Source organism: Botryllus schlosseri, chromosome 12, assembly GCF_051294905.1.
Source record: "Botryllus schlosseri isolate E-star chromosome 12, Bs_hap1, whole genome shotgun sequence".
Taxonomy (NCBI): Eukaryota; Metazoa; Chordata; class Ascidiacea; order Stolidobranchia; family Styelidae; genus Botryllus; species Botryllus schlosseri.
This window is the reverse complement of record NC_137247.1, coordinates 9,304,410-9,317,122: the sequence shown is the minus strand read 5'-3', so window position 1 is coordinate 9,317,122 and position 12,713 is coordinate 9,304,410. Positions and strand designations below refer to the sequence as shown.

The 12,713-nt window shown below is 41.4% G+C and overlaps 1 protein-coding gene across 2 annotated transcripts; it reads left to right on the top strand.

Annotated features, from left to right (window-relative positions):
* The first annotated feature begins 113 nt into the window (after positions 1-113).
* On the top strand, positions 114-11,976 carry LOC145452387 (titin-like). Of its 2 annotated transcripts, none has more exons than XM_080330581.1 (22): positions 114-373; positions 427-623; positions 783-1,803; positions 2,427-2,669; positions 3,344-3,454; positions 3,510-3,889; positions 4,066-4,443; positions 5,047-5,235; positions 5,295-5,461; positions 5,696-5,908; positions 6,893-7,025; positions 7,080-7,280; positions 7,808-8,135; positions 8,203-8,433; positions 8,753-8,850; positions 9,048-9,173; positions 9,565-9,846; positions 10,123-10,248; positions 10,386-10,487; positions 10,928-11,067; positions 11,264-11,399; positions 11,851-11,976. In XM_080330581.1, coding segments are annotated over exons 1-22 (5,022 nt in total). In that variant the 5' UTR covers positions 114-154; the 3' UTR covers positions 11,852-11,976. The 2 variants fall into 2 exon arrangements, with proteins under 2 accessions (XP_080186707.1, XP_080186706.1); XM_080330580.1 differs by having other exon boundaries at positions 11,264-11,403; positions 11,856-11,976.
* The last annotated feature ends 737 nt before the right edge of the window (positions 11,977-12,713 follow it).

Sequence of the window (12,713 nt, the reverse complement as noted above, 5' to 3'; positions counted from 1 at the left end):
TAAATACCCTTGTGTATCAAACCAGTACGGAATGATTGCTTCATACCCATCATCATTTACATATATACCAATGTTTTATTAACGTTAGCCACCAATATTATATTTCTCTCAGTCGATTGAAGTGTGCAAACGTAATTTGCTCTAGGATGAGGATATGTGGCGTAGATGCAACACCAATCCAATTAGATTCACCCATTACTCGGTGACGGCGATTGAAGAAGGTTCTTACCGGGTTCAAATCATGGCGGCGAATGAAGGTGGACTCAGCGAGTCTGTGGAAATCAAGCAATCTGCGAAGATAACTGGCGGCGCCAGCCAAAAATGCACCTACGACGTGCGTGGCAAAAAACCCTTGCCTCCGAGCAAAGTATCGGTAGGATACGTTAATATATTTCAGACGATCGATTTTACATTGATTATTTGTAGGTTGTTGGCATTACCGCGGATGCATGTTTGCTGAACTGGAGTCAGCCGGCATCAGCAGATGTGGCACATGTCAAAAAATATCTGATCGAAATCAAAGATACGGAGCAATCAGAATGGAGAATCGCCACCAAGAATACCATTACAGAAACAGTGTGCCCCATATATCAATTGAAACCGGGCTTGTCCTACGAATTCAGGTATGTTACATGTGATATTCATGTAACAAAGCACAGTTAATGTATAACAGAGCCAAATTTATCTACAAAAATAACTAAATAACAACACAGCACTAATGAAATATTCCAAGAGTATAGAGATCCTGTTTGTGGTGTTTTAGGTGTCATGTTTTTCTGCAGGATATCGGCACAGAATCAATTCGGAACGTCAGATGTATCTGAGGTATCATCCTCTATCACAATAAAGGACAACGTGCATATCACAAAGCCGAGGCTGATAGAGAGAATGCGCGATGTAGTCGCGAAACCTCTACAAAATGTTACGTTATATGCCAAAGTAACGGGACATCCAAAGCCGATTATCAAATGGTACAAGGGCACGCGAGAAATCGTAAAAGATTCTAAACACAGCATGAGGTACGGACGAGGAAACAATTATTACATGACCATCGCGAAAGCAAATGCAAATGACGAAGGGCCGTACACGGTTAAAGCTTTTAATGTCGGAGGATACGTCACAAATACGGTACGAGTCATAATACAAGTACCGGCTAAAGTGTTGGTGCCGAAATATATGTCAGAAGAGCCGATTTGGTATAAAATTCACGAACGTGTCGTATTGAAAGTGCCTATCGAAGGTTCCCCTGCTCCATTAGTAACTTGGACTAAATCGGGCAAGGCTATCAATTCTGAAGTAAGTGGATATGAAATCATAACTACACCGTCTACAACAACGCTGACTATCAAAGATGCTTGGAGATACGACACTGGGTTCTATACTATCACCATAAACAACCGATTTGGTAGCGATCAAGCAACCGTGGAACTGATTGTTGCTGACGTACCCTCTCAACCAGAACGGCTGCAGGTGTCTTGCATATCTCGCGACGCTGTCGATTTGTCTTGGAATCCGCCAAAAGACGACGGAGGCAAAGCGGTGTTGAAATACGTTATCGAAAAATCGATGGCGTTTAGCGGGCGTTGGATTAAGGTGTCTTCTTCGAGCACTTCTCATTATACTGTATGTGGTCTGTCCGGGAGAACCAGTTATCAGTTCAGGGTTTGTGCGGTGAACGAATGTGGGAGGAGCGTGCCGTCTGTGCCGACTGGTATTGTTACCACAAAAGAAGATCCGACTATGGCGGCTACTTATGACGAAATGGTGGATGTCGGCGAGGATTGTGTATCTAGAAATGTCAAGGTACATGAATGTATTATTATAATGAGAATTTTCCGAGATCTAGGGTGGCACAACTTTTTCCAGACTAACCAGCTTTTTGTAAGATTTGGCTGGCCGTTTCATTACTTGAATTGTTAATATTCCAAACACTGTTTTATGCTTCATGCTACCCCCAAATATTGGAGAATATTAGAGCCGTCACTACCCAAGGATCAAATAACCATTATTCCCAGCACCACTTTTTCAGAGACTCTCCCATAGACGCAGCCTCACAGGCAGATATAACTGGCATAAATGAACTGTTCTTTCTCTCTCTTTTGGCTCTTAACCTTAACCTTGCGAGGACACAATGAACTAAAGATCTTTGATGCTAAACTTTCATTCAATTTGTTCCCCACATGATGAAGAATATATTATTAGTCTGTTTGGGTCACTTTTTCTGAAGTTCGAATTCAATGACTCGAATATTAGCTCTGCACTGTTGAAAAAGCTGTTATGTAACCTAGAATGGAAGGAAACTCCTACGAAGTAGATAAAACAGTCAAAACTTCTTATTTTCCTTGTGTAAGGAGAAAAATTAATTCGCAATAAAGTACATTTCTAGTATCTTATAATTAGACCATAACCACAATGAATTATCTTAGATTCATCGTGACGTTAACGTTCTGACGCGCTACAACCTCCTGGAGGAACTTGGTCGCGGCGCTTTCGGCAATGTGCACCGCGCTCAGGAAATAGCCGGAAAGAAAATTTGGGCCGCGAAAATCGTAAAATTGGACGACGATGCAAACAAAGCCGCTGTCGCAAGGGAAATCGCAATCATGAAACAGCTGGAGCATCCCAATCTGCTGATGCTGCACGAAGTCTTTGAAACCAAAGACGAAACCGTGAGTGTTTGTTGCTTCGAGGGATATCATAGGTGAAATAAATTGTGAGGATTATAATACTGTATAACTGCAATTTATTTGTGAGATTTTCGTCAGTCCAATCAAATTACCCTGACAGCAATGAAAAGAGCTTTGACAACTGTGTAGTGTACAGTATATATATTTGGATATCATTTTACATCCACATTTTTGTCTGATTCAGCATGAACATTAATGACTTTGTTGTTGTGCTTGTTGTGGTATATCTCGATGCTTGATCACTCATATATAGGCGAATAGCTATTCAGTAAGTATATGAAGGTCCCAAGTTTAAAATTCAAATTCAAAAAAGATTTTGAATTCTAATCATTTCCAGGACTATTGCTCTCCAAGTCTATTAGTACAGCTGTCGGCAACCGTTTTTGCTCCACGGACTGGTTTGAAATTGATTTATTTTAGCTGACCGGTCTCCAGAAACCACAAATGTTTACCATCGAAAATTTACTACAGCTTACACTGTAGTGTCAGTAAAGGCTGCCCAGAGATGACAGAGATTAACTTGGTAACACCACGTGGATAGTAGTATACTTTTGCTGGGAGTGCAATACTGTCTCAAATTAGACTACTACTTCACCACTCCTTCAAGTGCTATACATCCTCACATACTTTCCTACGTACAATTTATTATTCTGCAGACTATGATCATGCAATTTGTGTCTGGCGGCGATTTGTTTGAACGGATTACCAGCGACGTATTTGACTTGACGGAAAACGTTTGTATAGATTTTACACGGCAGATATGTCAAGTATGTATTCCATCATGAAATTTGTGTTGCATTTCAAGACTGATTGATTTATCAGGCATTGGAATTCTTGCATGCGCACAACATCGCGCATTTGGATATCAAACCGGAGAACTTGCTTTTCAAAACAAGGAAGAGTGATGTGTTGAAGCTAGTCGATTTTGGAGTGTCCCGGCAATTGAAACCGGGTGATACGCTACGTATCGCGTACGGAACGCCTGATTTCTGTGCGCCAGAAGTTATCTTGAATGACGCCATCGGGCGTGCAACCGATATGTGGTCCGTGGGTGTGCTTACCTACGTCTTGCTCTCTGGACTGTCTCCTTTCAAAGGAGAAAACGATAACGAAACCTTGAAAAATGTTACCGAAGCCGAGTGGAATTTCAATCACGAAACTTGGAGCGACATTTCTGACGAAGCTCTGGACTTCATAGAAAGGTAGGCGAATTTGTATTGTAATACTTCCTCAGAAAGTATGTTTAAACTGCATGCATATGCGCATATTGTGTGTATGTATATCATGAGTTGATGAATAAACATCGGGGAAAGAAAATACACCCTATTCCTATAATCGTATTATGGCATACAAACATAACATTCTCTTAATTCCGTAGGCTTTTGGCACGCGAAAAGAGAGAACGTATGTCTGCGGAAGACGCCTTGCGTCATCCCTGGCTGGAGACAAGCTGTCACGCCGACGGAGATTTGAAAACCGCAAAGCGAGAGCAAGTGATACCAACGATACTACATCGTAAATTTTTCAAAGCAAACCAAATCTTGGAGACGTCCACTGTGGTCATATCGCTCGGACGTCTGGCGTTTGGCGGGTCGCTGAGATCATACAAAGGAAAGTCGGTCGCAAAGCTCAAAATCGAGAGCGTCGACATGAACCCCAGACTCGGGGTTATGTGTCATCAGTTTGGGGAAGAGGGTTGTGATGCGTTGCTGCAGTTCACGATCTACGATCCAGAAGGGGATGAAAATATAACTTGGTAGGCATTGGGAACTTGAATTTTAAAAGCCTGTAATTCTGTAATTGTGACTTCGCACCTGAGTAGTCATCATGGGTACTCAAGTAGAACTAAAAGTAACTTCATAAATTTCTACTCAAGTGCAAGTAGAAATAGAGATTTCAAAGTAAGTGAGAAGGAATATTCTAGGCCTGTGAAGTGAAAGTAGGCAGACCTGCTGCAGTATTCAGAAATAGTAGGAGTATTTCATTATATTACCAAGAATACCGGAATGATTACAGTTTCAGTAAACTGAAGACCATTACTACAGTGATTGTGAGACATGTGTGAGTGTGGGGTTGATTTTGGCACCAGCCTAAATATAGCCTATATATGCAATAGGTTAAGTTTTATAATATTTTGTTCGAAAATTCAAAAAACGAATGATCCAAGTCTTCTGACAGTTCGATTCTTCCAGAAAAATGGTGTCAATATCAAAAATTGAGTCTTATATACTTGCAGCCTGGTATATATTTTTAACTTTGTACTTCCGATAAAGGTACTTTTGATTCCAACAGCAGCATCTGCATTATTTGAGCAAAAGGTACCGCCCTGTTGCCGGTCTGCAATATCTCTAATTTCTAGGTTCAAACACAACATTCGTCTTGAAGAGAACGATAAATATCAATTCTCCTGGGACGAGGAAAACTGCACTATATCGCTTCTCATAACGAACATACAGAAAAGCGACGATAGCACGTACAGATGCAAAGTGGAAAACTCTTTCGGATCAACCACGAGGCAGTGTGAACTTTGCGTCCATCTGAAATCAGGGTATGATAGATTTCTCAATACATCCGTCGTTTGAATGAAAAACTGTGAAATCTTGGCAGAAAATGGACGCGGTCACCCCGCAGTCTTTACTTCGCAAAGCACAAGAACGCTCTCAAGCGCACAGGCTTGGATGTTATGAGATCTCTTCGGCATTCGCCAGAGTTTACTCTTCCCCTGTACAACCGCACTGTGTTTGAGGGCGGTGATGTGACTTTCACAGTTACAGGTACTGTAACCACCGCTGTGCGGCAGTTATTAAATTGTGAATCAACTTTAAAGTATGAATTATATGGTCTAGTTGCATCAATGAACATTGAACATTAGTTATTGAATATTCTATGAACTTCCTTCATTCTTGAGCTATCTATGGTACGGGTATCATCACTAAAAATCATACCACCGTCAAGGAATGTGTATGTTAGCTGTAGCAGCAGCATTTTCTGATCACACAATATTACAGTGACTATCCACCCAACTCCAATCATATTCTGGTATCATAACGGAAAACGTCTTCACTTCGCACCGGACGATCAAAAATACAAAGAGGATAAGGAGCCTGGCCTTTACAAGCTCACGATATGTGAATGTGATCATGATGATGCCGGGGATATTGTGGTGATTGCTCGCAACAGCTATGGGGATGACACTTGCAAGGCCGGCTTGATTGTGAAGAGTATGTAGAAAAATTTGATTAATACTGTTATTATCAGAAGTGGTCAACAACGAGGTTATTCTACTTTTTCGGAACACATAGTACTTCTTGAGTACTGGGCATGTCTATTCAAGTGTTTTTAGAGTACTTCTACTTCTAGTTGAACAGTGGCTATGCAAAAAATATTTACTTTTCACACCCTGGGTTTTCGTGATAAGTTTGCATCATTTTTACGACTAAAATTGCCATTAGAATCACATGAAATATCCCATGTGTCACGGTAAGCGGATATATTGTCAAATATCTACCTATTTCCAGTGTCATTCCTCAGTTTGCGTTAGTCGCATAGATATGTCCTGCAATTTATGAAGTGGCCTCTTACTGTTAAATTGTTGTTAAAAGTTATCAAGATTCGGGTTTCTTAGTGATATCTTGCAGGGTTGTAACCAAGTCACAGGTTTCGAGTCACAAGTCATTCTCACTTTTATAGTTTTGACTCGAGTCAAGCCCGAGTCCAAGTCAGCTAGTAGAGGGTCCAGTCCGAGTCCAAGTCATTTGTTCACTGTTCAGCTTTTAGTTCAATCCGGTTCAACCCACTTTTTTTAACTCTGCTCGAGTGATCCCGAATGTCTCACATTCATAATATTGTAATATGCCTCAGTTTTAACAGTTTCTAGCCCTGTTTTCCAAGTATCGGGACTGATAGACCAATAATGTGGTAACTTTATTATTCTTCGAAGTTACAATGAAATGTCTGTCTTGGCCGTCCCAGTCCCGAGTCATGCACAATGACCCGAGTACAAGTCGAGTCAATAAAAAAACGGACTCGAGTCAAGTCACCAAAAAATCTCGATTCGAGTCATTACAACCATGTCTTCTACTTGTAATTGAGTAGAAATTTGCTGCTAAACTTCTACTTCTACTTGAGTAGCCCCACTGACTACTTTCATCACCTCTGGTTATCACATACCTTTTTCATTAATTTCATGATTTGCTCTGTAACAGAAAAAGTGGACAAGGACGAGGTCATTTTGCGTCCGTCGTTCCGTCGACTTTTGACCAATCAGCTTGTCCACGAGGGTCAGGTCGCGAAATTTGAAATACGAGTCTCGGGTCAACCCAGACCGGAATTAATTTGGTAAGTGCCGCTTCGATTTGTTGTAGTCACTTTTTTGAGCGTCTCTGATCGCAGGGAGAAAGATGGAAGGCGATTGACAGCTGACGCTCATCACGAGATGGTCTGGGAAGACCAGCAGTCGTTCTACATGTCTGTGAAAGATGTGTTTCAGCCTGACGCCGGGGTTTATAAAGTCACTGCTACCAATGCGGCAGGCTCTGCCAGCAGTAAAGCTACCCTCTCCATCAGGAAACCTTTGAAGAAAAACATGAAAGAGTAAGTGTAGCGAGTCTGGTATGCCGCACCTGTGTAATAGAACAGTACATTTGGATAGCAACCACTAACCATGGTCATTATACTTTTGAGTTCTCTTGTATTAGCATTAGGTATGGGAGATTTTACTATTGTATCTACAAGCAACAATACTTCAACAGTTTGCAAACTTGAATTACTTTATGCTTTTAGAATTTTGTAAAGATGCTTGTGGCAGTAACCTTGGACCTTGGGCTATTGCTAGTAAAAAAAATCTGTGACACAATGTTCCGAACTACTTTTTCAAGCTACTCTGGTACTTTATAAAACGTTCTATATCCTATTTCTACATGAAGTGCTTTAAACATGCTTTTCGAATTGTCACTTCTCGTGCTTGAATATTATTATGAACCGCTGTGACCACTTTGGTCTTAACATAGTTCACACTGATTATAAATTACTAAAAATCTTACAAAGATGCAGTTGTTCCCTGTTATATATTACAATATTACGTTTGCCCAAGTTCTGTACATCGTTTTTTTTTGCTTCAGTGACTCCCGGCCAAAGAAAGATCAAGGCTACAAGAAAGCAGATATTCTGGCAGCGTTGAAAGGCGAAAACTACGATCACAATCTGCCCGAGAGCGCCCAACAGGCTTTAGCCACGGCTTCGTCGAACATGCGTTTCATGGAGCTCGAAACGGTACAAGAGATAAGCTTGGAGGATGAAGCCGAAAGAGAACGTATCAAAGAAGAGAAGCTAACCGCGAGCATGCCGTATGTCATGCCACCACTCTTGGAACATGACGATCACGCTTTAGAATGGAATAAAGAATTGATGATGTACGAGCCGCGTAGCGCATCAAAGTGGTATAAAAAGGTATCTTTTCTATCACCACAAGTAAAGAATATGTCTGGATTATTCGCTGGCACTATTTTCTGTCAAGGTTAAATTGTCGAATGAGCTGTACATCGCCCATGATACCCAGCAGCCAAGTGTTAAATCGCACCGCGTCAAACGGCATATCCTGCCCGATACTGCGTATCTAGTGCCCGGGCACAGGATGACTACGGAAAAGATTCCAAAGCACGAGCAAAACGAGGGTATGTCGGAACGGAAAGTTACGCCGCCTGCTGTCAGGAGGAAATTCTTCCGTCCGATGAAGGATGATGAAAAGGTGACTCCTTGCATTGAGGCATTGAGGAATTTAGAAAGTAGTTTATGGCTATGTTGCATCATCGTTCTCAGTGAAATTGTCATAAGAACTGTGCGAACTAGAATTTCTATCACGTAAACGTGAAATATTTTCAAAAATTGCAGCAATGTTACTTCTACTTATGCTTGAGTACCAATGCTGATTACCTTGACCAACTCTGTTTGTTGGTCACATGCCAACATTAAACCAAAGTCTGTTGTGATTCCAGGATGTTTCAAGCAATTTATCTATTCCGTCTCCTGTAATCTATGCTTGAGTCTAAATCTGGATTTCATTTTAGTATTTGAAGCCGGTCGACGAATATCTGCTGGAGCAGTCGAGCATCGAATACCTTGCCGAAGAAGAGGTCACTAGCGATCAAATCACGTGTCGCAACAGGTAGACGTCATATTTTGTGATACGATTGTTGATATGCGATGTTCTTTCCAAGTCTCTACTAATTGCTGACGGTTACCCCTGACGAGTGTCAGCCGAAAATATTCCGGTTTATTTCAATATGAATGTACTCTGTACCTCCAAGAATCTCTTCAAATGTTTACAAAATCAGTGGTGTATTACCAATGAAACGTTCACAGATTGCGCAAAAGGCAAAATGTCGACCCGCTTCCTTCGTATGAAATGCCGACGAAAAATGCTCCTTCTACTTCCTTGAAGAAATTGATGGACAGGCACAGATCTATTGACAGCGATATCAAATCGAGGTAGGCTGTTCATATGCTACGAAGCCAGATGTGTTCATTAAGGTAGTATATTTACTTTCTTGCCTTTTTTCTTATGGTTGCAAAGGTGTTGATGTTGACCTGTTTTTAGTAATCAGCACCCCAATAGGCCGTGAGTAGGTATCGGCGAAGGGAGCCTTTTTTGGTAATAACCTTACCAAATTTAGAGGTTGTTGAGGAACATTTTCATATTATCAATTCAGCGGCAACAATGAAAAGGTTAAAAATCACTGTTCTAAACGCTCAAAGATTATTTCCCTGCTCCTCAACATGAGGTCAGTGTGTATATGTGCCTATCCTTTATCCATCATTTTAGTCCCTTGACTCTTGAATCGAAGATAGAACTTCATCCCAACGCAATCCATACACGCAGGTCGGAAACTCTAGATTCCATCCAAGAAAGCGATCTACTTCGGTCGCTCTCCGGCAAGATATCGCAGTACCAAGGTTGCGGTCAAAACTCTCACGCCGAAAACAGAGAGTCGAAAAAGACGGTCGAGTCGTGGTACGAGAAGAGATTGAAAAAAGTGCGACAGAAAGCGAACGACCGCGACAGCGAGCTCGAACAAGAGATCGAGGGTCAACTTTCCGCTCTCAGATCCAAGAAAAAGATGTCGAAATCGAGGCCGGAAAATGGAGCCCAAATCCGTAAGAGGTAACGTCAAATGTAGGGCAGGTAATATAGACATTGTGTCTGTGTGTACTTACAGGCGTTTTCTTATATCATATAATTCTAACCCGATATACTCAATGGCTATATGAATCTCATAAGTTTTTCATGTTTAAAGATAACTATTGAAGCATATTCCGTTGCGGTGGATTCAATGTATCTTGTGTCCATTATTCAAACTTATGTGAAGACTGATGCACATATTGTACTTATCATTGATAACTACCTGTTTTGTTATGTTATCCCACCGATTATTCTCAGATCTTTCCAATTCGAGGAACTCACCAGACCTGTGAGTGATCTAATGCTCAGGAAACGTACCTTGTCATCTTCTTCATCGACGTCTTCCGATACCATCATACCGGAATCGCACAGGCCACCCGCAAGGTGAGATATGTTATACTGCTATATATACTGTCGCTTTGTGTGTGTTAAAATTTAGCTGGCTGTAGATCGCAACTGTCCTCTGTTGATAACACCATTATTGACTGCGTGGATTATTGTAATTTTTTGTCTGTTTTCAGAATACAGAAGTCAGGTATCCGATTTTCAAACTTGCGTCCTGAAAAGCCGTGTGAAATCAAAGAATCCTCCGACGGATCCCCGAAATTTCAGCTTAAAATGAGGTGGGTAGTGAACGACCGCTCCATAGCGGTTGCCAGTTATCACTAGGCATGAGTCGATTCTGAATCGAGACTTAGGCTTTGAGTCGATTGGAGTATTCGAGTATCCCTCAGTATGATGTCACAACATTAAGACAGATGTGGAAAGATCAAATATACACCTTTTATCCGACCATAAAGAATATAATGTCATTCCAAATCACATTAATGAATATTTGGTATATTTCGACCATGCCTATTGGCTAATTTTACGTACTGACACAATATGACTAATGCCACTATAAATAAATTGAATCTTTCAAAATATTTTTAGCTGCAGGGGCTATATCACACTATTCTTATGACAATTCCACTCACAAAAGGGATGCAGTGACCATCCCTGCTCATCAGACCTGGTCTTCTGTGATTGAGCGTTATCTAATTGTTCGTTCCTTTTATAACAGGTCGCACGTTGTTCACGTCGGTATGAAAACCAAATTCACAGCCGCCGTCAGGGCTCTTCCTGCCGCTACTATTCAATGGTACAAAGATGGCATGGTGCTGTTTGTGGATGGTGAAAAGTACAATAGCTCCGATGTCGACGGTAAGCCCAGTCAGTTATCTGAGGTTTCAAATAGGGTACTTTCAATTTGCTATCAATTTTCTACTACTAACCTGCTTGGCCCTTGAAATTATTTTCAAGACATATCTTACCCAATGTGATTAGTGATTACTAAGCGTTGTGCTCTCCTGTTATTTACGCTGATCGTGTCATATATAATTCACCATTCTCTTTGCAGGGGTTGTGTCCTTGGAAATCCAGAACTGTGGGAGAGAGGACGTTGGCACTTATCGATGTGTCGCCAGGAATGTACACGGGGAAACGTCTGCTTTCGCTAGTCTGGAAGTGACTGGCGCTCCCATGGCAAGGCAATGGTGAGTTTCGATGGATGTTTTGGGGCTTTACAGTACCCTCCTGTGTCCTCAAATTTAAACTTTTACCATAGCTACGCTGCTGGCCGTTGCTTTACTATGGTACCATGATGTCGTCTAATTGCTATAAATATAGATATATTTGCAACTTTTTCTATTTTTCCATGCCACTTTTTACTGCAACTTTGAAGACATCACTTCTGCTTCTACTTGAGTAGGAAGCCTGACTACTCTGACGACCTCTCGTAGCTAAACAGTATTCATGTCTACATCCTGCTGAATTAATTTTTTCCCACCCCATGTAGTGGACACACTGTCAACCTTGATTCCGTAATTCATCGGCCTCCATTTCTTATGAAGTAAATTGTAGATCTGCTCCCACCGTGCGCCCCAAGCCTGAAGCCGTAAAGGATAATTTCGATTTTGACTTTCATACTGGTGCGATGCATTTCAGATGAGAGCGTTCTTTAAAGACACGGCTGGAAACGGGGACTGGCGTACCATATTGTAATCGATCTGATATTTGCATGTGTGATGTGTTATATTGTTGCCGTCTATAATAATACATCGGCATCATAAATGTATGAGTATTTCGTATTTGGGGGGTATGGTAGACACACTGCTTCCAGGCCGCTATTATAGAATACCTATGGGTATATTTGGCAAAAGCAGACTGTAGCAACAGATTGGGAAATCATTTAGTTACAAACAGCTACTGTTTAGACCAGGGCTCACTAACTCGTGGGCCGCATGTAGCACCAGGACATATACTGAACGTAAAAAGGTTATAGCAGAGGTCGGGAACATATGGAAGACCTTAATTTACGGACTAAAAGGTGGTTGCGCGGGAGTAAAATCTTTAAAATGTTTAGTCAACACCCCAGAAGTAGCCTGACGTAAAAAATGGGTGATGCGGGAGTCGAGACAAAGCGATGACCTTTTATTAGTCGACACAAGATTTCCGGTATATAGAAAAGGTTCCCGACCCTTGGGTTATAGAGTGCATTGAGTGACAATAGCAGTATCGCAGAACCTTTGCCTTTCGATATTGCCAAGTTTTGGCCGGCGGCGCCTACCAAGTTGGAATACTGGCTCTCTTGGAAATGCGATCAATGTTGAGTTGGTGACGCCTGGTTTAGACAGTATACAACCATACATGCATATTTACAACAAGCAAATAGAGGACGGTGCTTATTAATACGTCCGATTACAGATGGAAAAGTGGACGTAAGTAAAGGTAGGGTTACCATACGTCCTCTTTTAAGAGGATTTGTCCCCTTTTTTGAAAGTGTCCTCGGAGGACGCCTTTTTGTCCTC